The sequence below is a fragment of the Salvelinus alpinus genome, chromosome 1, assembly GCF_045679555.1.
Source record: "Salvelinus alpinus chromosome 1, SLU_Salpinus.1, whole genome shotgun sequence".
In the NCBI taxonomy this organism is placed as follows: domain Eukaryota; kingdom Metazoa; phylum Chordata; class Actinopteri; order Salmoniformes; family Salmonidae; genus Salvelinus; species Salvelinus alpinus.
In genome coordinates, this window is record NC_092086.1 from 55,785,063 (window position 1) to 55,811,073 (window position 26,011).

Consider the following 26,011-nt stretch of genomic DNA (forward strand, 5'->3'; position numbering starts at 1 on the left):
AGCTCTGAGTCTCTACTTTTATTCAATGTAAGAAGAAATAACAATTTTGCTACATCAGACCGAATCGAGCAGGCCGGTCACATACGAACTGTAACTCAATTGTTGCATGTTATGTTTACATTTTTGTTTCAGTATAGTTTGTGTGCTAGCTAGCCTGTAAATAAAATAACATCTCTAGCAAGCAAGTGAAGTTCTCTAGTTTGTGTATGTAGACATGTAATTTCCCTAAGCTGTTGTTGCAGGTATCTTTGAAATGAATTTATTCACCATGATGATAAATTATAATTGCTAGCTGGCTCTTTGAATTGACATGTATTTTAGCCAATAAACATGCTCATTGTGATTTAAAAAGAAAGGGTGAGAGAGGTGAGGCAGAGGGGTGATACCTGACCAATGCAGGGGTGAGGGTTGAGAAGGAGGGGTGACGCTCCACTACTGCAGGGTTGATACTTGACTAGGGGGTGGGTGAGGGTTAAGGAAGAGGGGCAGAGATGGGCAAAATATATATATCTTGTTACAAATACAGATACTCTAAAAATAAATATACAAAATTGTATTTTGTCTTTTCATAAGTGTTCAAATACAAAACATTTGCAAGTACACACCTTCACTACAGCAACATTCTCATGAATGGTTTAAAAAAAAAAGTTGTACTTGCTATGACTATGATATGTGGTTGTTTATCTACCTTAGTTGAATTCACTGACTAAGTTGCTCTGCTAAATGAACTAAATGTAAAAAATAAACAATTGCAAAAAATAATAGGGGTTATTACTGTCCTTGCTTCATGAGAATAATACCCAGCATGCTTGCAAGTGTTATTTTTCCATTTAGGTAATTTAGCGGACACATTTATCACACCATAGTACCATCAGACTTCTGATACCAATGCAGGGTAAAAGCGGGGCACAACATTACGAATTGCTATGAAAAATGGTATAGAAAAGCATTTTAATAGATAATCTTATCCAGAGCGATTTACAGTATCAGTTAGGTTTCAATTTCTTGCTCAAGGGTACATCGACAGATTTTTCACTTAGTCAGCTTGGGGATTCAAACCAACGCTACCTGACGAAAATACAAATTACAGTTCTCGAAGTATCTTGCTACAAAATACATTGGATTGTAGTACAGAAGTTATTAAATACGTACTTCAATTACATGTAACATAAATCCTGCCCATTTCTGAGGAGGGGTGACACTTGACTAGTGCAGGGTTGATACGTAACTATAGAGGGGTGTCTCATGTGGAGGAATTGTGATGTTCCTAATATGTGTTCCGTACAATGAACACACTTTCTTAACGTCATTGTGGGCGGACTTCCATGTAGACGGGAGATCTATTTTACCCTCGAAAATAATAACAACACGTAACAGCTTAAACTTTTTGACTACAGCCTCTTGTCCAAACGGGATATTGTCTATTTCCGGTTTGATTGTTAACGAAGTGACTTGGTAAATATTGCCATAGTCCATAACTAAGTTTTCAACAACAACAAATCTGAATTGATGAGGTAAACTACAATGGACATTTTTTATTTTTTAACGGATGAGCAGTTACTGCGGTTTTTCCGCTGTAGTAGAGCAGAGATGTTATGCATGGAGCAACCACTCACCTTCCTTAATCAGGTCCGAGACCACCACCTCATTCCGGAGGAAATGTATAAGGTGAGAGCAGTAGAGGCCCCCAAGCTTCTATAGACAAAGCCGCTAACTCAACGTTTAACCAAGCAGCGCTATGACATTCAACGGTAACATAACAAATTGTAGAGAAAATCTTTGGTAACATTCATTCTCCTATTTAGATATAACAGTTCTCTGAATGTTCTAAAAGTAGAAATTGGAGTTGTCAGGCATCACTTATTAATGATTATCGTGTGTCTATATATTCATGTCTGTCACGTGAACTGATGATTGAGATGGTAGTTTCTTCTAGAGAATATAGTCTTATCACTCCACTCCACCCTAAAAAAACACAAATTGGACCATAGTTTTGTATTTGACCCCTCCAGCAGAAACTGATTCGGATGAGGAGCAAGGGCGCGGCAAAACTGGCACGTTGATTTTAAAAGTATCCGTGATTTCCGCTTTCTCAATGGGAGTCATACAAAGGGCCAGGGCCAGAACGAATCAGTTGGATGGGCATTTGATTTCTATGGGCGGCCCGATTTTTGTGCACGAATTTAGTTAATGGGTGTTATAATAATAAAGACCATAGGCAGCTCGAGTTTCAAGTTTGGGGTAGCTTACAATTTAGCCTACCATTTCTACCTACAGTATCTGTTTGCCAGTTAGGATCATTTTTATATGCACGTTTTCATTTATCAAAATTATTGTCACCTGGTTAATCAAAAAAATCTGAATTAAAATCGAGAAGTTTAAAGTTCGAGAAGTTCAAATTAAACTAATGCAAGAGCACCCGCCATTGCCATATGGACACATTGATACACCTTGATCATATAACGACACAGGGCGAGACACAGATGGAGACACAGGAGGCAGGTGGTTTGAGTCTCTAATATTTATTAAATACAAGAGGCAGGCAATAGACACCTGGAAGGGGGTGGAGATAAGCACAAAGACAGGTGAAACAGATCAGGGTGTGACAGGTCCATTTGCGGCTAAAGAAATTAGCACATGGAACTCAGAGATATAGCCTAGGCGATAGGCTAATGCAGCAGTAGGCCTATAACTTCTATTGTCAACTAAGTAAAATACATAGGCCTAAAGCCGACAAATAAAAACAGTCGAAAAATATCCTGATGAAAATGCAGGTTCTTTCAATCGCATGAATCACTATACTCAGCCTGTCTGCCTCCCTTTCTCTTTGTCTTGACTTGAGCTATCATGCAACATTGTATCAACTCAGCAGGTTGGCGTGCTCAGGCTCATACAATCTCTCAAAGTTATCAGGACAGAGAAACCACACACATGCTCATTACTCACATGGAGCACTCCAAACAAAAGACAATGAAAAAAATGATAAAACTCCTAAATGATGGTTATGAAATTAACCAAAACTTGTTTCTCACAAGTGTAGCAGGCTGTGAACTCTGCAAACAACGTTTCCGCTCTGAGAATGATAAAGGTAAATGACTGTAATACATGTGTTAACAGAAATTTATGTAACCAAATTACAGGGATTAACGGTACATTTACTAGGCCTACTGGTGACATATGTAACGGGGAATTGATCAAAATAAACAATCAAAGGGCAAACAACTCACACAATGAAACCATGAATGTGCAAGAATTGGTGGTAGACAGCGGAGCACATTCTGGAGAGCTGAGTGCATGCATTTTGAGAGAGAGACGCTCATATCTTCGCCACACACCCCTCCCCTTCTTCTTGTCTTAACATTTTAAATTATACTCAAGACACATTATCTTCACACATATTAGATGCTTTTCACTGACAGCCTCAACTCAATAATCAACTAGGCCTATTGCCATGCGTGCTGCTCCAATTGCTGGTTTCCCAAATAGACAGGTCTATCCACAGCTATTTAAAAAAATTAAAAAAATAAGCTAATGATCCTCTGTGGCTAAGTCAAACTCTCTGGTAAAGTATTTTGAATGATTTTATTTAGACAGGAGTAATTATATAATTTTGTCAAAACATTATTTTAATTTAGGGGAAGCCAGCATACGAACTGTGCACTCGCCAACTTTCCTTTCTAATTCGCAAGTGGCTGAAATATAATGACACAAGTGGCTCTGTATATAATTATGAGATGCTCATATCCCCGCCCTGTCGTTGTCCCAAAGGCGGGAATGCAGGTGACAAGCTTAGGTCTGCTTATGCCCATAGAAATGCATTGGACTTATTCAGATCAGATTTTGTAGAGAGTGAGCCCTCTCGCATCGCCTCTTTCTCTCTGCTGAAACTAGCAAGCGAAACAGCGCCCCTCTATCTTACTATGTAGCCTGTGTGTCTGATGCTGTCTGGCCAGAAAAAGTATGACATGCCATACTCCTTTTGTCCAGACAGCACAAGATACATGGTCTACTAACCAGAGGGACACTGTTTCACTCGCTCGGATGCTTTATTTGAGATTTATGCGTCTTTCTGTCGGCGCGCGTCTCGGTCAAATAAATGACGAGACGCGCGCCACCCATAACGGGACTGCCCATGACGCCGGCCCTGGTCGGACAGACTCGAAAAGTGGAGATGACGTGTCCCTATACCAAAAATGTCCATACCCTACTGTACTGTACTCTACTATACTTTACTGTACTCTACTGTACTGAACTAAACTGCTCTGTACTGCACTCTATTATACTGCTCAAAGTTTTAGAACACCTACTCATTCAAGAGTTTTTCTTTATTTTACTATATTCTACATTGTAGAATAATAGTGAAGACATCAAAACTATGAAATAACACATATGGAATCATGTAGTAATCAATCTTATATTTGAGATTCTTCAAATAGCCACCCTTTGCCTTGATGACAGCTTTGCACACTCTTGGCAACCAGCTTCACCTGGAATGCTTTTCCAACAGTCTTGAAGGAGTTCCCACATATGCTGAGCACTTGTTGGCTGCTTTTCCTTCACTCTGCGGTCCGACTCATCCCAAATCATCTCAATAGGGTTGAGGTCGGGGGATTGTGGAGGCCAGGTCATCTGATGCAGCACTCCATCACTCTCCTTCTTGGTCAAATAGCCCTTACACAGCCTGGCGGTGTTGGGTCATTGTCCTGTTGAAAAACAAATGATAGTCCCACTAAGCCCAAACCAGATGTAATGGTGTATCGCTGCAGAATGCTGTGCCTTGAATTCTTTAAAAAAAAAAGTATTATTTTACCCCCAATTTCATGGTATCCAATTGTTAGTAGTTACTATCTTGTCTCATCGCTACAACTCCCGTACGGGCTCGGGAGAGACGAAGGCCGAAAGCCTTGCGTCCTCCGAAACACAACCCAACCAAGCCACACTGCTTCTTAACACAGCGCGCATCCAACCCGGAAGCCAGCCGCACCAATGTGTCGGAGGAAACACCGTGCACCTGGCGACCTTGGTTAGCGCGCACTGCGCCCGGCCCACCACAGGAGTCGCTGGTGCGCGATGAGACAAGGATATCCCTACTGGCCAAACCCTCCCTAACCCGGACGACGCTAGGCCAATTGCGCGTCGCCCCACGGACCTCCCGGTCACGGCTGGCTGCGACAGAGCCTGGGCGCGAACCCAGAGTCTCTGGTGGCACAGCTAGCGCTGCGATGCAGTGCCCTAGACCACTGCGCCACCCGGGAGGCCTGTGCCTTGAATTCTAAGTAAATCACAGACAGTGTCACCAGCAAAGCACCCCCACACCATAATGCCTCCTCCTCCATGCTTTACAGTGGGAAATACACATGCGGAGATCGTCCATTCCCCACACCGCGTCTCACAAAGACACAGCGGTTTGAACCAAAAATCTAAAAGTTTTGACTCCAGACCAAAGGACAAATTTCCACCGGTCTAATGTCCATTGCTCGTGTTTCTTGGCCCAAGCAAGTCTCTTCTTCTTGTTGGTGTCCTTTAGTAGTGTTTTTTTGCAGCAATTTGACCATGAAGGCCTGATTCACACAGTCTTCTGAACGGTTTATGTTGAGATGTGTATCTTACCTGAACTCTGTGAAGCATTTATTTGGGCTGCAATTTCTGAGGCTGGTAACTCTAATGAACTTGTCCTCTGCAGCAGAGGTAACTCTGGGTCTTCCATTCCTGTGGCGGTCCTCATGAGAGCCAGTTTCATCATAGTGCTTGGTGGTTTTTGAAAGTGCACTTGAATAAACTTTAAAAGTTCTTGAAATATTCCGTATTGACTGACCTTCATGTCTTAAAGTAATGATGGACTGTCGTTTCTCTTTGCTTATTTGAGCTGTTCATGCCATAATATGGACTTGGTATTTTACCAAATAGAGCTATCTTCTGTATGACCTACCCCTACCTTGTCACAACACAACTGATTGGCTCAAACGCATTAAGAAGGAAATGAATTCCACAAATTAACTTTTAAGAAGGCACAACTGTTAATTGAAATGCATTCCAGGTGCCTTCCTCATGAAGCTGGTTGAGTGAATGCCTAGAGTGTGCAAAGCTGTCATCAAGGCAAAGGGTGGCTATTGAAAGAATCTCAAAGATGAAATATATTTTTGATTTGTTTAACACTTTTTTGTTTACTACATGATTCTATGTGTTATTTCATTGTTTTAACATCTTCACTATTATTCTACAATGTAGAAAATAGTAAAAATAAAGAAAAAGCCTTGAATGAGTAGGTGGTCTAAAACTTTTGACCTGTAGTGTACAGTAGATGTCTATGATTAGTTCGGACTTTGTCCAGTCCGGACCGACCCAGTCTGGGTTGTGTTCCCCTGCTCAGACGTTGCATGCATCAACCAATTTTTGCATGCCACATCGTCCACTGTAATGTCGGGCACCAGAATGCTATAACATATGATGTGGTTTGCTGATAGACGTCTTTTCAATTGAATTTTGCTCACTGGGAAGGGCGTGTACAAGGTGCTGGACTGGCTGGAGACAGAGAGACCTCACAGCATTAAGTTGTTCTGGAGCTGTGTATTCAGGGACCACCTCCTTCAGCAGTACCCCACGCTACGAAACAGCCTGCTGGATGGTCAGTGGGTATTTTCTCTCTGTTAGTATTATTATTATTTCTCTGGTAGTATTTTGATTTGTCGTACAAGTCACAAGGGATATCACTGTGTTTGTTACTACTACTACTATTATGGTTTGAGGTTACTTGAATACTTTAAATGCTTTCCATTTATGAGGTCCATATGATTGTCCCAGCCTATAACTCGAATATGAAGATGTTTGTTTCATTCGGCATCCAATCCCAGGGTCGTTCACCTTCAACACAAAACTGCCAGAGAACTTGAAGAAAGAAGAGGAGGAGAAAGAGGAGAAGGGGAGGAAGGTGGAGGGGGAAGAGAAGGAGGAGGAAAAGAAGACAGGACGGAAAAAGAGGAAACAGAAGATAAGCGAGAGTGCTAAGAAGGAGGAACAGCCCAGCACATCCACCCAGTCCACCCCCAGTCAGAAGAGGATGGTCCAGAAGCCGACCTACGGTGAGTCCCAGGCTGGTTGGGGGGGAGATGAGGCCTTGAGTTAGAAAGTCTAAAGTCCCTCTGTAACTTCAAACATACACTACAGCTGCAAGCAGCAATGCCGGGGTTTAGCTGTGGGCCCAATGTGCCACCAACAGGACAAAGAGGACACGCTTGCCTAATATCAAAACTCAAAATCCAACTGATTATGCAAAATGCTTTCGATGTATTTTGGACTATTTTTAATCATGTTGACTACTTTAAATGTCTTCTTCTCCAGAACCGCTGGACCGATCGGCACCAGTAATGAACTTATTCTCTGTATTCATTATTGCAGGAATAGTATTACTGGCATTGCTTTTCTTATATGTTAATTTTCTCAACTACTGTACATGTGATAAACATCATAAAATCCTATAGCTTTTACCATGTGTCAGAAACGATTGGAGGTACTGGGAACACTCTGTCTGCATTTAAAATAATACCTTATACACTATGTGACTCTGCTCAAAAGTTGTGCGCTAAATTGGGTATATACTACACTTCTAAAAAATGGTAAAAGCTAGAAGCTGAAAGGGTTATTTGGTTGTTCTCATAGGAAAACTCTTTGAAGAACCCTTTTGGATTCCAGGTATTAAAAAAAATTGGGGGGGGGGGGGGTCCATGTTCCTTTCCACAAAGGGTTTTGACCTGTCTTTCTCTGTGCTCTAGTGTCGGGTCGGAAGAGTACCCATAAGTCACAGCGCTCGGTGGTCCCGGTGGAGCTCCCGATCCCAGTTGAGCTCCTAGTGGAGCTCCCGGTCACCTGTGGGGACAAAGAGGGCATGCTCAACAGGGACAAGCTGGCCAAAGGTGGGTGGTTCGGCCTGAATAACCTTGCCTAAGACCTTAACACTAACACTGGGGTTCTGTAATGTCACTGAGTGTTCATTTAAATCAAAACTATAAATGTTATATTTGAGGAAAAATATAAAACCCTAGTGTGTATGATATCTGACTTCCTCATTGGTCTGTCTCAGGGGAAAGTTGCATTTTGGTCCAGGGTCATTGGTTAACCCCCAGTAGGTTTGAGGAGTTTGGGGGGAAGAAGAGCAGGAAGAACTGGAAGTACAGTGTCCGCTGTAGAGACACCACTCTGGGAAAACTGATCCAGGTACAGCATATAGCTGCTTTTCATACTCTTATCAAGCCCATACGATTTGTACAATGTTGCCATATACTACACTCTTGGTCTAGATGTTGGCCTACATAGGTCTGTATTACTGTACAGTCTTAAAGGGCAATAACAGAACATTTGTCTATGTTGCTAAACCCCTCTGACTCGTTGTTGGAATGTCTGTCAAAGTGCACACCCCTATCATTAAGGGAGAGCTAGAGCGAGAGCTACGTCACAGAGCTAGGATAGAACGCACATCTACGGAAAAGGTAAACGTTCTGTCACAGCGAAAACACTACATTGGGGAAGTCTAATCGATTTTGAGATATGGCATATACATTTTCTGTGATACATTTGGGTAGCGGGTTCACAGTTTTATCTTTTCTGAGATCTCTGCCAAGCAAGGAGGAAAAAGCAGCCAGCTCATGCAACAACACACACAGGAGGGGGCTCCTCATAAATAAAACACAACGGCAGTTATCAAAATGGCCTACATCAGACTTTAGCACATCACCAGACCCAACACAACGCGCCTTTTACTATATTGTCAGAAGCAACATCAGACCCCGGTCGTTGCCTATTTAATTGGTCTCTTTAAATGCTCTGGAAACCAAGCGATGCTCTTTGAAGATGGCATCGTAGCCACACAAATACATTAGAAGATAATTGTTGATCTGATCAGAAACGCTGTGCTCACAACCTTTATCTACTAAATAATGTCGCTGGTGTATTTTGTTAGAATTTGGGATTATATTGTGCAATAGGCTATAAGGTTTTTACCAGCTGTGAGTCCTTCCAGGCTCGAGTACCGTGCACAAAACAAGACACATAACAAGCTCGAGGAATGTATACTGAAGCAAAGTCTCACCCACATCAGAACCTAGGCTATCTATTATATTTGCAACATAAATTAAATTACAAGGTTATGTTCGATGTCAGCTGGCTACTATAGGAAAGTTACTATCTAATGATTTTTTTTATACATAAATTAGCCTTTCATTTTATGAAGTGGACGTTATGTTACACAATCACTTGTCTTTCCCTCTCATTTTAGTAGATATGTTTTACCGTAAGGATCAGATCACACCATTCACCGGGGGGCCTAACATACAGTCAGAGAGGGAAGATAAACAATGTTGATTAACAGGGGAAATCATGGACGTCACCAGGACCTGCTGCAATGGTGTTAAATTTTTTTTTTTTTTAAATACATGGTGAACTGAATGCGCCACTGAATGCGCCATTTCTCAGAATGGTGATATGTCTCACAAGATCACTTAATGATGAATTAGTATTCTACATAACAACCCGACTAATAGCATGATAATATCAGGCTACGGTTATACCAAAAACACCATGTAATTTCTTAAGACAATTTAGGATGATTGTGCTGAAATGTTGCTTTTTTATATCATGCAGTGGCTGTGTTTAACTATCTGCTCTAAAATGTGATTAGTTCAGCCGGTTAGCCACCCTTACTTACATCAGTCAAGAAGATCAAAATGCATATTCCCATGAAACTGATAAGGATCAAATTGTTGACATGCATGCATTATGGGCGTTTCACCGGTAAAACGTGAAGAATCATCATTCACGAATGAGAGTGATGATGGCCTGATTTATAATAAGGTCATAACCATGTGACGTAGCTTTCGCTCTCGTTTCCCCACGCTCTCCATGAGAAAAGTGCTTTTACAAAAAGTCCATAACGCGACAGAGGGGTTTAGAAACATGGGCAGATTTTCCCCTTTAATATTTATTACTCTTACAACAGGATGTAGGTGTTTCATGTACCATCAAATTGGGACAGACAGAGCAACACACTACAGCTACATTAAACTCTATTTGTAATTCTGTTAAGAAACTAACTGTACACTGATATGCCATTCAATCTGTCCCCCTTTTCTCTAACCCCTCCCATTATCATCCCAACAAACTCAGGAAGGTCATTTAACTTCACCAGACTTTAAAAGAAGAAAGAGTGCACAGGTAGGAGACCGATCTTTCAATATACCACATCCTCTGGATTAACGCTTAAGTTAATTTATCGACAGTTGAAATCGGAAGTTTACATACACCTTAGCCAAATACATTTAAACTCAGTTTTTCACAATTCCTGACATTTAATCCTAGTAAAAAATCCCTGTCTTAGGTCAGTTAGAATCACCACTTTATTTTAAGAATGTGAAATGTCAGAATAATAGTAGAGAGAATTATTTATTTCAGCTTTTATTTCTTTCATCACATTCCCAGTGGGTCAGAAGTTTACATACACTCAATTCGTATTTGGTAGCATTGCCTTTAAATTGTTTAACTTGGGTCAAACATTTCAGGTAGCCTTTCACAAGCTTCCCACAATAAGTTGGGTGAATTTTGGCCCATTCCTCCTGACAGAACTGATGTAACTGAGTCAGATTTGTTGGCCTCCTTGTTCGCACACGCTTTTTCAATTCTGCTCACAACTTTTCTAAAGGGTTGAGGTCAGGGCTTTGTGATGGCCACTCCAATACCTTGACTTTGTTGTCCTTAAGCCATTTTGCCACAACTTTGGAAGTATGTTTGGGGTCATTGTCCATTTGGAAGACCCATTTGTGACCAAGCTTTAACTTCCTGACTGATGTCTTGAGATGTTGCCTCTATATCCACATACTTTCCCTCCCTCATGATGCCATCTATTTTGTGAAGTGCACCAGTCCCTCCTGCAGCAAAGCACCCCCACAACATGATGCTGCCATCCCCGTGCTTCACGGTTGAGATGGTGTTCTTCGGCTTGCAAGCATCCCCCTTTTTCCTCCAAACATAACGATGGTCATTATGGCCAAACAGTTCTATTTTTGTTTCATCAGACCAGAGGACATTTCTCCAAAAAGTACGATCTTTGTCCCCATGTGCAGTTGCAAACCGTAGTCTGGCTTTTTTATGGCGGTTTTGGAGCAGTGGCTTCTTCCTTGCTGAGCAACCTTTCAGGTTATGTCGATATAGGACTCGTTTTACTGTGGCTATAGATACTTTTGTACCTGTTTCCTCCAGCATCTTCACAAGGTCCTTTGCTGTTGTTCTGGGATTGATTTGTACTTTTCGCACCAAAGTACGTTCATCTCTAGGAGACAGAACGCGTCTCCTTCCTGAGCGGTATGACGGCTGCGTGGTCCCATGGTGTTTATACTTGCGTACTATTGTTTGTACAGATGAACGTGGTACCTTCAGGCGTTTGGAAATTGCTCCCAAGGATGAACCAGACTTGTGGAAGTCTACATATTTTTTTCCCGAGGTTTTTTCTGTGGTCTTTTTTCTGAAGTCAATCAAAGTGGAACTGAGTTTGAAGGTAGGTCTTGAAATACATCTACAGGTACAACTCCAATTGACTCAAATTATGTCAATTAGCCTATTGGAAGCTTCTAAAGCCATGACATCATTTTCTGGAATTTTCCAAGCTGTTTAAATGCACAGTCAACTTAGTGTATGTAAACTTCTGACCCACTGGAATTGTTATACAGTGAATTATAAGTGAAATAATCTGTCTGTAAACAATTGTTGGGAAAATTACTTGTGTCATGCACAAGTAGCTGTCCTAACCGACTTGCCAAAACTATAGTTTGTTAACAAGAAATTTGTGGAGTGGTTGAAAAATGAGTTTTAATGACTCCAACCTAAGTGTATGTTAACTTCCGACTTCAACTGTATATGTCCTTAGAAGCTGTGTTAATATAAAATCACTGCAACCTTAGATGGCTGCCCCAGACCAGTTGATGGCACTATAGATGTAATTGGCACCAGTGGCACCATTGGATACTAGAGCAATAACTATTGATCAAGTGTTAGATTTAAATTATGCAGACAAACAACATGAAATATACTGATTAGTATATCTGTATAATCACCAGTGGCAGATGAGGAAGAATTATTGTATTTTTTATGAGAATGGCCTTATTTCTATTACAGGATATTGGATGACTGTCATTCATATTCCCTTCACCCAGTTCAATGTAACATCAATAGGTTTATGCTACTACATGATACTAGAATTTTCCCTGTACCCATCATGAGGTTGCTACAACCTAGCCTAGGAATGAAAGTTTACAACTTAGGTGCACAGGTCGAGAGAATTTTGAGTAATCAAGGTGACAGTCATTCAATACCGCCTTGCACATTTTGCCTCCATCTAGCTGATCTAAGGTGTAAACATTAGACCAACAGCTGAAAATTAGAGTTTCTATTGGACAAATTCAGGTATGTTTATCCCCGTTTCGTTCTGTTTGCTTCCGTTTAAAAAACGTTTTTCAACAGAATCAGTGGTTGAATACACCCCTGATCACGCGTAAACACAGTTCTCTTTCATAGCAGCCATATTAAAACAGCATGATCACTTTGCTCGTTGTATATATAATTCCTTCTCGCACCTATCTATGCGCTCTCCTCCTCTCACCTTTTCCCTTCGCTTGGGGACTTCAGAGCACAACACATCAGCTGTCTGTGACCAGGCAAAATAACTTTTCCAAGCCAAACCTTCATATCATGACCGCTAACCTCTACACACAATCTACATCGTTGTCACGTCATAGTCAACTAGAACTAGTAAACCCGCTACAATCATGCAGTACAGTGTACAGTCAGAAAGCAGAAAGCAGTGTAGCAGTTTCAATGGAGGGCCCCGGTGGTAATAAAATCATAAAACCAAAAGCATACGTTGACTTGGAAGAGACCCATTGTTGAATAGCCATAGCCAGCTAGCTAACATAGCATCCCTCTCTGTTTGAGTAGGCTAAACTAGCTAGCTAAGTGAAAGTGAAAGTTAAAAAACATACATCCAAATATAGCTCTATCTTTCTTCTCCTTAATTTTGGAAGAAAAAAATAATAATCTAAACTGTTCAACTATTGTCTTTCTCTGAGTCATCTACTCGCCACATTGTGTTCACTGCAGTGCTAGCTAGCTGTAGCTTATGCTTTCAGTACTAGATTCATTCTCAGATCCTTTTATTGGTTGGACAACATGTCAGTTCATGCTGCAAGAGCTCTGGTAGGATGGAGGACATCCTCCAAAAGTTGTCATAATTACCTCCTAGGTTTTGTATTGAAGTCAATGTACGTAGAGGAGTACAGAAACTAGCTGTCCTCCAGCTACACCATGGTGCAACCCTACAGAGTGCTGCTGAGGCCACTGTAGACCGTCATTGCAGAACAGTGTATTTTAATCTATTATTTGTTGACGTGAATGTATTTAGTATAGTTTTATCTAAAAAGGATCACTTTTTTAATGTTTCACTATATTAATTTTTTATGAAAATCACTGAGGAGGATGGTCCTCTCCTTCCTCCTTTGAGGAGCCTCCACTGATAATCACATATTTTTGCCCTATTATGTGGTCTGAACGTAGTGAAAATATTTTTATTAGGGGAAATTAGAAACCTGGAAGTACTGCCCCTTGCACAGTCAGCTTATTACAGCTGTGAGAATGTGGCTTGGCGGTTGGGAGCTTGAGCCGGTGGCCGAGAGGTCGCTGGTTAGGTTCCCCCGATTCGACTGGGTAGGGGATCTGTACTTGTGCCCTTGGGCGGGGAGTTTGACCCTGGTTACTGCTGTGGGTTGCTTTTAAAGATACAGCAGTAGACTAAACTTCACTTGCATCATCCTTGTGATATTGAGAGATAAACATGGTAATGAGTGCACATAAAGGAAGATGGGCAATTTACTTGACGTTTTTTTGTGTCTGAGGATAAGACTTTTTTTTTTTTTTTTAACTATGAATACAAAACATCTTCTTGCAGCACATTTCTACACAATCTCCTCCGTTTGGCACCACATCAATTTATCATAAAGCATGATCCATTTTTACAGGTTTGGCATGTCAATGAGTGAAAATCTAATATGCTGTAACCGTCCAAGGTTGAATTTGAACAACAATAGTGTTGTGAATTGGTGTAATTCATAACAGCAGTAAATATCTATATAACTTTGGCATACATTTACAAGGGTATGTGATGATATTATGAAATGTTGTGTAAATATTTACCGAGGAAGGAATCATATTCTTTAAAATACTTTTGTCTGCACATTTGAAAAACACAAAGCATATGGTGCAACCAAAATTAAAATGCAATTTTTGACCACATAACATAATTTTTCTCCATGTGTTATGATACGACATCAAAGCATACACTGTAGTGAACTCCCTAGTTTAGAAGAAAGATAATTGCATCTCAAAAAAATTTCACACATTTAACATCTCTAATGACAGGGGATCATTTTCAATGTCATATGGTGCGACCACCAGAAACTAGGGATGCGCATCTCTCCTTTCATGAACGATTCGATATGCATCTAGATACATGGGCTTCGGATTTGCCGAAGGGAGGGTGGGGGAGGGCTTTATATGCATCGCGGAAGTTAGAGTAGCAGTGGTCGAGAGTATTAGCCCTACGTGTCGTGCAATCAATATGCTGATAAAAGTTATGTAACGTTGATCTCAAATTTGCTTTGTTAAAATCCCCAGCTACAATAAATGCAGCCTCCGGGTATATAGTTTCCATTTTACATAGAGTCCAGTGAAGTTCCAGAGCGTTAGTGACTGTAACTGTGCTGCTGGCAACAATTTATTATCACCTCTGCGCTACGCATCCCTAGTACGGGATCATTTTCCTAAATAACCGCTATTTATAATTATGCAATCACAAGTGAAATATACCAAAACACAGCTTAGCTTGTTGTTAATCCACCTATCGTGTCAGATTTTGAAAATATATTTTACAGCGAAAGAAATCCAAGCTTTTGTGAGTGTAGCTTTCAATGCTACATCAGCTAGCCCCAAATTAGCATGGTCACGAAAATGTGAAAAGCAATAAAATTAATCGCTTATCTTAGATAATCTTCGGACGTTTCCACTCACGAGACTCCCAGTTACACAACAAATCTTATTTTTGTTCGATAAATATTACTTTTATCACAAAAAAAAAAACCATTTGGGTTGCGCGTTATGATGAAAAAAAACTACAGCCTCGTTCCGGTCCTGAAAGGAAGATGGAAATTTCCAAACGTATCAGATTAAAAAATATTACAAAAAATATTTATAATCATGCAATCACAAGTGAAATATACCAAAACACAGCTTAGCTTGTTGTTAATCCACCTATCGTGTCAGATTTTGAAAATATATTTTACAGCGAAAGAAATCCAAGCTTTTGTGAGTGTAGCTTTCAATGCTATAACAGCTTAGCCTTATATTAGCTTGGTTAGCTTGGTCACGAAAGTAAGAAAAGCAATCAAATTAATCGCTTACCTTTGATAATCTTCGGGTGTTTCCACTCACGAGACTCCCAGTTACACAACAAATGTTCTTTTTGTTCGAGAAATATTACTTTTATCACAAAAAAACGGCATTTGGGTTGCGCAAAATTGAGAAAACAAAAGCCGTGTTCCGTTCGACAAATCCCAAAAAGTAGCCGAAATGGTCGTCAAAACATTTAAAATGTTTTTTTATAATCAAACCTCAGGTTGTCTTTAACAAACATAATCGATAATATTTCAACCGGAGCATAACCTATTCATTAAGAGAGAAAGGGAAAATGGTGAGCTCCTCCCGCGCGCGCAGGAAGTATTCAGAGGACACCTGACCTCTTTTGAAACATCTCGCTCATTTTTCAAAATAAAAGCCTGAAACTATGTCTAAAGCCTGGTCACAGCCTGAGGAAGCCATTGGAAAAAGAATCTGGTTGATACCCCTTTAAATGGAGGTTAGACAGGCCAGGAAACTAAGTTTTTATTTTTTTATTTTTTTATAACACTTCCGGGTAAATGTTTCTCAGGATTTCGCTTGCAGAATAAGTATTGTTTTTCTCACAGACAATATTTTGACAGTTTTGGAAACTTTGGAGTGTTTTCTATCCTAATCTGTAAATTATATGCATATTCTACGATCTGGGCCAGAGAAAATGTCTGTTTACGTTGGGTACGTTATTTGAAAAAAATAATAATAATATGACCCCTAGCGCTAAGAAGATTTATGCTTTTTTGGGGGGGCCAATGTTTACTGCCATATTCAACGTTGGGCGAGAGTGCTCTGAAATCAGAATAGTGTCATGACGTTGCCCTGTTTGGGTACAGCAAGCCCCATCCCCCTCTCCCTGCCTCTCCCTGCCCCCTACAACTAGGCTGCTGTGGTCAGTGAGGTCGTAAATTCCTAGGGAAGACCCTGCCTTATGGCCACACAGTATAGAGATAGAGGGAGCTTTCATAGAGAACAAAGGAATTTCTTCCACCTCCCAGAACTTGAGGTCCGAACAACATTTACGTTCCGGAGAAGGTATAAAAGATCGGTGAAGAATCCAGCTATGAACTGGTCCGTTTGTTACAACTTGGGGAAGCTCATGGGAGATGGGGCGGCCACATTACCATAACGCTGTTTATATATTAGCCTCAGATATGAGGTTTACATCTAATTGTTGTATAAGATGAATGAGTGAGTATGATACTGTTTGTAAAATTGTGTAATGTGATTTTGGACTGTTTAATGAAGGAAACTCCAATTCCCTTTTGAGTTGAACTAAATCAGAGGACCGCCCATGAGCCCAGTTAGGGTCAGGCATCCTGGGACAGCCCCTTTTCTGCAATTCCGAATAAAACCCAACTTTGAGAAATTCTCAGTAGACCAGCTTACCTCGATAACGAGAGGGCCAAGGTTTGAGACCAGACTCGTGAATCTTTTAAACATACCACGTGGTTAAACTCTTAGCCTATCGATGTCTTAAATCATAGAAAATAGTACAAATAAAGAAAAACCTTGGAATGAGTAGTTGTGTCCAAACATTTGACTGGTACTGTACATATTCTTACCAAAGTAAATAAACGGTCTATTCAGTGTTAAACTGATCTGTCCCTTTGGTACTATTTAGGCCAAGAAAGCACCGTTCCCCCCCAACCAATCAGCAAACTCAATCACAGGTATTTACATCAATCTCAATAGAATCTTTCTGAATCCTTCAGACATGACGCTCTGGTAAAGGGGATGTTGTTATCTCTCTAAATATCAAATGTAAAGATAATGCAACTGTCTTGTTGTTACAAGGTTTCATGAATAACACAACCTTGACTCTTCAAACTCATCCATTGATATAGTAAGCCATCTTTCCCTAAACCTTAGTTTATATTTCAATCTTTACTTCAATGTCAGACTCAAAACCTGAGGAAGATGACGATGATGATGCGTTTGAGGATGAAGAAGAGGAAGCTGAGCAGGAAAGACAGAAGATGCAGGGAGGAAAGCGGGCAAACACGGCTGGAGGAGAGAGCAGTGCAGGACGCAGCCATGGTGTTGTGGAAAAGTCCGTCTTCAAAGTCACCTGTGTGGCCATCAATGGAACGCTACATAAGGATCGGTTTGCATCTGGTACATATATGATTTTCGAGGTGTAATAAACATAGCCCTATGTAGTAGCTACATAATTGTGATACTCCATACCCGTTACTGATTGTTTAATGGAAAGTCTCTTTCAGCTAAGCTGTTCTTGGCGATACTTTCTTTGTTCTCGATTCGGTAAAAAGTGTGTCTTATAAATGTCAGTGTCCATTTGCAGGTGGTTCTCCAAAACCAGAAAGATGTTAAATCCACGTTTTGTATCGAGTGATAAGTCTGTCTTGCATGTGTGTAGATCTTTGTTTTGGTCGCACTGTTTGACGCCCTGCCGTCTACCTCTACACGTGGTCACATAGAAACAACTAGTCCCTGCAAAGATGTTGGGAAATATAAGATTTATGGCAGCTAAAATGGCGAGGGAACTCCTCACTCGGTGCAAACCATGAATTTAATCTGTTTTTTGGAGAACCACCTGAAACTGGACACGGACATTAATAAGATACACTTTTTATCAAATCAAGAGCAAAGAAAGTATCGGCAATAACAGATTAGTTAAAAAAAAAATTGCAAGGCTTTCCATTACCCAATCTGTAACATATCCCGTTAACAATTCTGTAGCTAAGCCTTATGTCACTCTGGTCCAAAATTAGTACACTATTAATGTATGAAGTGAGATTTTACTTGTCTCTGTCTCTCTGTGGCCAGGGTTGTGTGGGAAGAGCATCCGATCGGAGCAGCGCTGGATGACCCCGGTGGAGTTTGTGCAGGAGGGGTCAGCTCTGGCAGATCCCTCCTGGAAGAAAGACATCCATTGGGATGGGAAACCACTCAGCGTCCTCATCAAGGTACACACAGAGAGAGAGAGAACAGAGAGAGAGAAAAATGGAGAGAAAGAAAAGAAAACAGAAAGTGAGAGCGAGAAAGAAAAAAAAAAACAGAACAGAGCGAGAGGGATGTGTTTTGTTCTTACTAAACAACTGTAGTAGAACCGTAGTCGATTGATTTATCGTCAATCTTTGTTTGTCTCTCGCTTTCAGAGTGGGTTTTTGGAAATCCACTCCGTCCAGTGTCCATGCAACCTGTGCAGCATCACGACCAAAGACGTGGTAAGTTACCCTCAAGCAATACGGTGGAACCCACTCTCAGTCAATCACCTCATTTAAACAGATGTTTCAGTAGTAATTATGATTTCCAGGATGTTTCTTAACATCACTGTATCAGGGATTATTGTTAACCAATTCCTTCTCACCTTCCTCTCTTCTCTGTCTTGGCAGCACGATCAGGATAACGATGACGACTGCTTCATCTGTAGAAGCCAGGGCAGCTTGATATGCTGTGATGAGTGTCCTCGCTCCTTCCATCAGAGATGTCATCTTCCTAATGTGGATGATGCTATGCTGGGGTGAGAAGAGTTCTGGGAGAGGGAGAGAGAGAGATAGAGATCTGTTTGTTCTGTGTGGGGACACTCAACTGTCAGCTTATTATTAGTGCACTTTTGTAATGTTTGTTTGTTTGTGTGAGCGTGCGTGCATGCTTTGTGTGTATGTGGTGTATCAACACAGGGATAATATTCAGTGGATGTGTACATATTGTGTACTGAGGACCAGTCAGCCGTGCCACTACCCCAAACAAATGACCTACCAGGAAGCCTTGACCTGCCGAATCTCTGACCACCTACTGGTGAGAATCAAGCAATCATTTATCAGTTAATCATTCAATCATGAGTGTCACAATATCCATGACATGAAATATTACATTCTGAATGAATTCTGTTTGAACTGTGTATTTAAGTAGCAATCGCTTAGAGCAGTAGTGGTATATGACACATACGGGTGTAATAATTGTGTGTTTACTCTGACAGGAATGCCAGTACCTCCTGCTGTGTCTCTACCATGCAGATGAGGACCACATCTTTGTGAAAGATCCTTGCATCAATGTATGTGTTTAGTTCTGTGTGTTTAAATGTGTGCGTCTGTGCATGCATGCTTGCCTGTGTAGGTTTTTAGTGTCTTGAGTTTGTATGTGTGTGTCAACATTAACTTATTTTACTGTCTGTATATAACTGCCTTTCAATGCCAGGTGAGAAACTACACCAGTGTGATAAAGACTCCGATGTGGCTGGACAGGGTTGTGGAGAAGCTGCAGCAGAATCTCTACCAGTCAGTGCAACACTTTGAGTCTGACGTGTTGCTTATCTTCACCAACTGTGCCACATTTAACAGGGTGAGACTGCACTACTGCAGTATGAATGTGAAGACTGAGGGCTAAAATCTGATACAAATTCTGAAGGAAATCTTGGAGTTATGCTCATCAACTTTACTTGAAAGTGTACTTTTGTTTGAACCACAACAAAGCTGTGTTAAGCTAAATGAGTTGTGTTAATTTTTTGTGTTAACTTTTTTATTGTGTTTTCTATTAAAGTGGCAATATGTCACTTTTTGGGAAATTGACCAAATTCACATAGAAATGTGAGTCAAAGATCTATAATTCTACATGAAAGCAAGTGTAAGAAGCAGTATATCTGTTCTATGTGTGCTATTTCTATGCTTCCCATTATTACGTTTTGTTTTTGCGTCTTTTACTTTCGGTTTTGTACGCCAGCTTCAAACAGCTGAAAATACAATATTTTTGCATTTGGAAAATATATTTCACAGCGATTTAGACGGTACAATGATTATCTACACTATACTAGCTTATTTTGTCAAATAAACTACAATTAGGCAAACTATTAGTTTTAGCAACCAGGAAATGGAGGAGCGACTTCTGCGTAGTGCAACTTTAATACAATTGTGTCTGTCTTTTTTCCCCTGAAGGATAACGCAGAGTTCTGTGGGATGTGGGAAAGTTTGAAGGATCTATTTAAGCAGGAGTTCAAGTGTACATTCAGCATCCAACTGCAGCATCTAACTACATCCAACGTCCAGTAGAGCCTTCATCATGAAGTCTGCAACATTATTTTACTATGAAACAACAGGGAATACCCAAGATGCCATGAGAAATACGCTTCAAAACAAGATCAATTAGTTATTTAGTCAGCTAACTTTGATGAGCAACCAGAAATAACTACAGAATTTCTGGTTCATTAAGAAAAATAACATTTGATACATGTGTGTATTTTCGGTTGTTGAGTCAATTAGACCATGCCCATTTCAAGCTTTAAAGTGGGACTGAATCGAACAACCAACCTCTCTCTTTGAAAATGGCATATGTGACATCGATATGTCAAACATTTATTCAAGTGCCTGACTAAAAAGTACAATTAGGTCAATTTTGGTCTTGGTATAGTTCAAACCGGAGTTTTGTGGACAAGAGTTCATCAGGATGTAGCTGAAGGTTAGGTTTTGATTTCGACAATGTCAATTTGTTCACTAACAGGCAAATGCGGTTATTACTATCTATCCAATGGCACAGACAGTGAGACAGTCCTGCCCAGCAGCTCAGACTTTGTTTACATAAAACAACAAGTCACACATTTTTTTACTTGATAAATACTGCACCAAACACCCTAGTAGGATGTAAAATTGCGCAACTAATACCCCCTTGGTTTCACACTCCATCTTTCTTTAAAATAAAAAGTTATTTCAATATATTTAGGCAATTTAACCTAATCTCACAGTTAATGTGGGGAATGGGGATCAATTTTTATGATGGGAAATTAATACACACGCACATAAACATTTACACACACTCACTTTGTTTGTAATCATGTTATAGTCAACTCTTGACTTTTGTATGAATTCTTTTTAATAAAATATTTGTATCTAGTTGTCATGTATTCATCATCTATCAGTAATAATTAACATGGTTAAACAGTCGTACATCTATGCTTGATTTATCTTTTGGTATATTTGTCATTTTTATACAAATTCTGCATTTCCACAGAAGAAAGCAATAAGTAATCAACACCCTAAATTAGTTTATGTATGACTGTGATATGTGGTTGTCTCACCTAGCTATCTTACGATGAATGCACCAAGTTACTTAAGTTACTTTGGATAAGAGTGTCTGCTAAATGACTAAAATGTCAAATGTATAGTATCGCTGTGGAATAGGAGCACAACATAATTTTCTATTTAATCTGAGCCTATAACAGCCAGCGGGAATATACGGAGCGCAGGTGTTGGTAATGTTCTCTAGTTGCGCCGTGATTAGCTCAGTGTTCTGTCACTCATGGGGACACAACGTGACTGCCAAGTCTAAGGGTAGAGTTTGAAAAATTCAAGCCCCTTGGGTTCTGCCATAGAGTTACACTAGAAGTGCCCATCCAAGAAGGTCTCAAGGTCATTGGCCACAGATAAAAGGATGTCAAATTACGTTATATCTACAGTAGCATTGATTGGACTGATCATGTCAAAATCATACTTTCAGAATCTTAGCTAGCAGTCATCATCATGAATCAAGTCGACAATCTACTGGCAAATAGTGTTAATCCTTGTCATATGAAGAGAAATTATATCTTAAACGTATCGGTGCTCATCGGCCATTGGATATAAACATTTCACAACAAGTTGGAAATCGCAAATTGAACAATGAGTAGTTTGGAAGGAGTCAGTGGCTAACTGCAAGCATTGCAAAGCAATCTCTAGCCTGCTATTCAGTGGACTGGCTGTGTGGAACCAAATCTGGGATTAAGTATCTCTTTTCCAAGTTTAAAATAATTAACATTCAACTTTGCCATGCTGTCAATGAAGCATGATTTGTGTCTCGCTCAAAAAACAGTTCACTCGGAACTGCGAAAACTTGACTTCAGTGAGTTCAAGACAACTGGAACCTCGGGGAAAAAACAGGCTTCGACTGGAAAAATAAGTTTTGAAGGAACTTCACTGAACTTTATGCAAACTGGAAACCATATATCCTGAGGCTGTGTTTATTGTAGCTAGGGATTTTCACAAAGCAAATTCTAACAGCATATTGACTGTAGCACTCGCACTGGACCACTGCTACTCTAACTTCCGGGATGCATACAAGGCCCTCCCCCTCCCTCCTTTCGGCAAATCTGACCACAACTCCATTTTGCTCCTCCCTTCCTATAGGCATGAACTCAAACAGGAAGCACCCATGCTAAGGACTATTCAATGCTGGTCAGACCAATCGGAAATCAACGCTTCAAGATTGTTTCGATCACGGGGACTAGGATATGTTTCGGATAGCTTCCTAGAATAATATTGACGTGTACACTGAGATGGTTACTGATTTCATCAAGAAGTGTATAGGAGATGTTGTACACACTATGACTATTAAAACCTACCCTAACCAGAAAACATGGATAGATGGCAGCATTCACGCAAAACTGAAAGCACCAAATTTAACCATGGCAAGGTGACTGGGAATATGGCAGAATAGAAACAGAGTAGTCGTTCCCTCCACAAGGCAACCAAACAGGTAAAACGTCAATATCGAGACAAAATGGAGTCACAATTCAACGGCTCAGACATGAGACGTATGTGGCAGTGTTTAGAGTCAATCACGGACTATAAAAGGAAAACCAACCACCGACGTCTTGCTGCCAGACAAGCTAAACATGTTCTTTGCCCGCTTTGAAGATAATACAGCGCCAGCGCCACAACCAAGGACTGTGGGCTCTCCTTCTCCATGGCTGACATTTAAACTTGTTAACCCTCTCAAGGCTGCCGGCCCAGGTGGCATCCCTAGCTGCATCCTCAGAGCATTCGCAGACCAGCTGACTGGTGTGTTTACAGACATATTCAATCTCTCCCTATCCCAGTCTGCTGTCCCCACATGCTTCAAGATGGCCACCATTGTTCCTGTACCCAAGAATGCAATGGTAACTGAACTAAATGACTATCGCCCCGTAGCACTCACTGCTTTGAGAGACTAGTCAAGTATCATTTCACCTCCACCTTACCTGTCACCCTAGACCCACTTCAATTTGCTTACTGCCTCAATAGGTCCACAGACGATGTAATCGCCATCACACTGCACACTGCCCTATCCTATCTGGACAAGAGGATAACCTATGTAAGCATGCTGTTCATTGACTATAGCTCAGCATTCAACACCATAGTACGCCCCAAGCTCATCATTACGCTTGAGGCCCTGGGTCTCAACCCCGCCCTGTGCAATTGGGTCCTAGACTTCCCGACGGGCCGCCCCCAGGTGGTCAGTCGTCCTCTACACCAGGGCCCCACAAGGGTGCGTGCTCAGCCCACTCCTGTACTCCCTGTTCACCCATAACTGCGTGGCCATCAAGTTTGCAGACCAACAATGACGAGACAGCCTGCAGGGAGGAGGTGAGGGCTCTCTGATTGTGGTGTAAGGAATATAACTTCTCACTCAACGTCAACAAAACAATGGAGATAATCGTAGACTTCAGGAAACAGCAGAGGGAACCTCAGGAGGCTGAAGAAATTTGGCTTGTCAATTTAAAACCCTCACAAACAGCCCTCCAGGACACCTACAGCACCCGATGTCACAAGAAGGCCAAAAAGATTATCAATGACAACAACCATCCGAGCCACTGCCTGTTCACCCCAGTACCATCCAGAAGGCGAGGTCAGTACAGGTGCATCAAAGCTGGGACCGAGAGACTGAAAAACAGCTTCTATCGCAAGGACTGTTAATCAGCCATCACTAGCACAGAGAGGCTGCTGCCTACATACAGACTTGAAATCATTGGCCACTTTAATAAATGGAACACTAGTCACTTTAGTAATGCCGCTTTAAAATGTTTACATCTTACATTACTTATCTAAAATGTATATACTGTATTCTATACGGTCTATTGCATCTTAGCCTGTGCACTCTGGCATTGCTCATCCATACTGTATATTTATATATTCTTAGTCCATTCCTTTTCTTAGATTTGTGTTTTAGGTATTTGTTGTGGAATTGTTAGATATTACTTGTTAGATATTGCTGCACGGTCAGAACTAGAAGCACAAGCATTTCGCTACACTCACAATAACATCTGCTAACCATGTGTATGTGACCAATACATTTGATTTGATTCGATTTTTGATTTGAATTATAAATCCGGAACTCGGGCCCTTTTCTAGAGCTATGAGCTGAAGATCACTGACGTCATCATGATTCGACCTTGTTTTTTTCAGAGTTCCCAGTTGTCTTGAAAGCACCATAAATCCAGAGAATGACAGACTTTGATGACAACATTTGCCCACAAGAAGGACCTCCGTGTCATCTTCCTTTTCAAGTGAGCACAGCACAACAAGATGAGTCCAAAAATGTATTGTAATATGATGTAATATGCTGGGAAGATATGTATAATGTAGCTAAGAAAGTAATAGTAAGTGTATGTTGTGTAGTAAGCTGTTAGTAGCCCATGTGTCTCACCCTTAGAATTTGGTCCCTCTCCCCCTCAGGACTTAGCCTACTGTTCTGACTAGGTGGTGCACATGTAACCTGTAGCCTGTTTTCGAGAAATGTCATCTATTGAATATTGTAAGAGCTTTCATTGTCTGCTTATATGTCCTACAGTTCTGACTTGGTATACAGGGAGAATAATGTAAGAACGACCCATGTTCTGAAATCTGTCGTTGTACATTTAAAAAGTGCTGAACAAATAGTTACAGTATATCGACAACTCACTCATTAACGTCTTAAACAAAATGACGGCTTGCCTGTTATCCGCTCATCGTTCCCTTATGCAATAGTTTGTACATCTCAATTGTTATATAGCTTATATAGGTCTATGTCATTAATATCTTATTCATCATTTTAGGCAATGTTGGAATGATTTCATTGTTTTGCTTACTTTGTGTATTATAATTAGCTGATGTGCTTTTCTTGATGAGGAGGAGATACCATATAATGTTGTTGGGTCTGTAACCATGTTTGCCAGTGACAGTCTCTTCGCAATCAAATATTTGTTTTCAACAAAAAGTTCAGCAATAGACCCAAGTAATTCCAGTTGAAATTGTGAGGGTTGTTTTGTTTGCGCAATGCACTGTCTGTGCGTCAGTATATTGTCTACAAAAGTTGATACTCGTGATTGTATTTTCCTTCCTTTTTAGACCAGATACAGTGCATTTGGAAAGTATTCAGACTCCTTCACTTTTTACACATTTTGTTACATCCTTATTCTAAAATTGATTAAATATTTTTTTCCTCATCAATCTACAAACAATACCCCATAATGACAAATTGAAAACTGTTTTTTACACATTTTTGCTAATTTATTACAAATATGAAACAGATATACCTTATTTACTTAAGTACTCAGACCCTTTTCAATGAGACTTGAAATTGAGCTCAGGTGCATCCTGTTTCCATTGATCATCCTTGAGATGTTTCTACAACTTTTAAAACACAAAACTATAAAAACCTTGGAAGAAAGAGGAGAGGAAGAGACAGGAGGGGAGGAGAGGATGAGAGGGAAGAAAAGGAAAAGAGGAAGATGAGGGAGAGAGGGGGGAGAAGAGGAAGAGAGGGGTGCAGGAATAGACATGAGCTTATGTTTACATGATATCTC

The 26,011-nt window shown here is 40.5% G+C and overlaps 1 protein-coding gene across 4 annotated transcripts; it reads left to right on the forward strand.

The window, feature by feature from the left end:
* Positions 1-1,322: 1,322 nt before the first annotated feature.
* Positions 1,323-25,655, forward strand: LOC139581023 (nuclear body protein SP140-like protein). 4 transcript variants are annotated; one of them, XM_071410355.1, is made up of 16 exons: positions 1,323-1,668; positions 3,041-3,088; positions 6,499-6,625; positions 6,852-7,079; positions 7,770-7,910; positions 8,078-8,211; positions 10,156-10,203; positions 17,102-17,150; positions 17,380-17,595; positions 18,268-18,407; positions 18,600-18,668; positions 18,837-18,964; positions 19,125-19,242; positions 19,424-19,498; positions 19,642-19,785; positions 24,633-25,655. In XM_071410355.1, the coding sequence occupies exons 1-16, from the start codon at positions 1,525-1,527 to the stop codon at positions 24,648-24,650; spliced, it is 1,827 nt and encodes a 608-aa protein (XP_071266456.1). In that variant the 5' UTR covers positions 1,323-1,524; the 3' UTR covers positions 24,651-25,655. The 4 variants fall into 4 exon arrangements, with proteins under 4 accessions (XP_071266456.1, XP_071266427.1, XP_071266447.1 ...); XM_071410326.1 differs by lacking the exon at positions 24,633-25,655 and adding an exon at positions 20,376-21,326; XM_071410346.1 differs by lacking the exons at positions 10,156-10,203; positions 24,633-25,655 and adding an exon at positions 20,376-21,326.
* Positions 25,656-26,011: the final 356 nt, after the last annotated feature.

Coding starts and splice junctions, on each gene's coding strand:
- LOC139581023 (XM_071410326.1), top strand. CDS start 1,525: ATGGACATTTTTTATTTTTTAACGGATGAGCAGTTACTGCGGTTTTTC. Junction 8,212..10,155: donor CTCTGGGAAAACTGATCCAG/GTACAGCATATA, acceptor CAACAAACTCAG/GAAGGTCATTTAACTTCACC. Junction 18,669..18,836: donor GCATCACGACCAAAGACGTG/GTAAGTTACCCT, acceptor CTGTCTTGGCAG/CACGATCAGGATAACGATGA.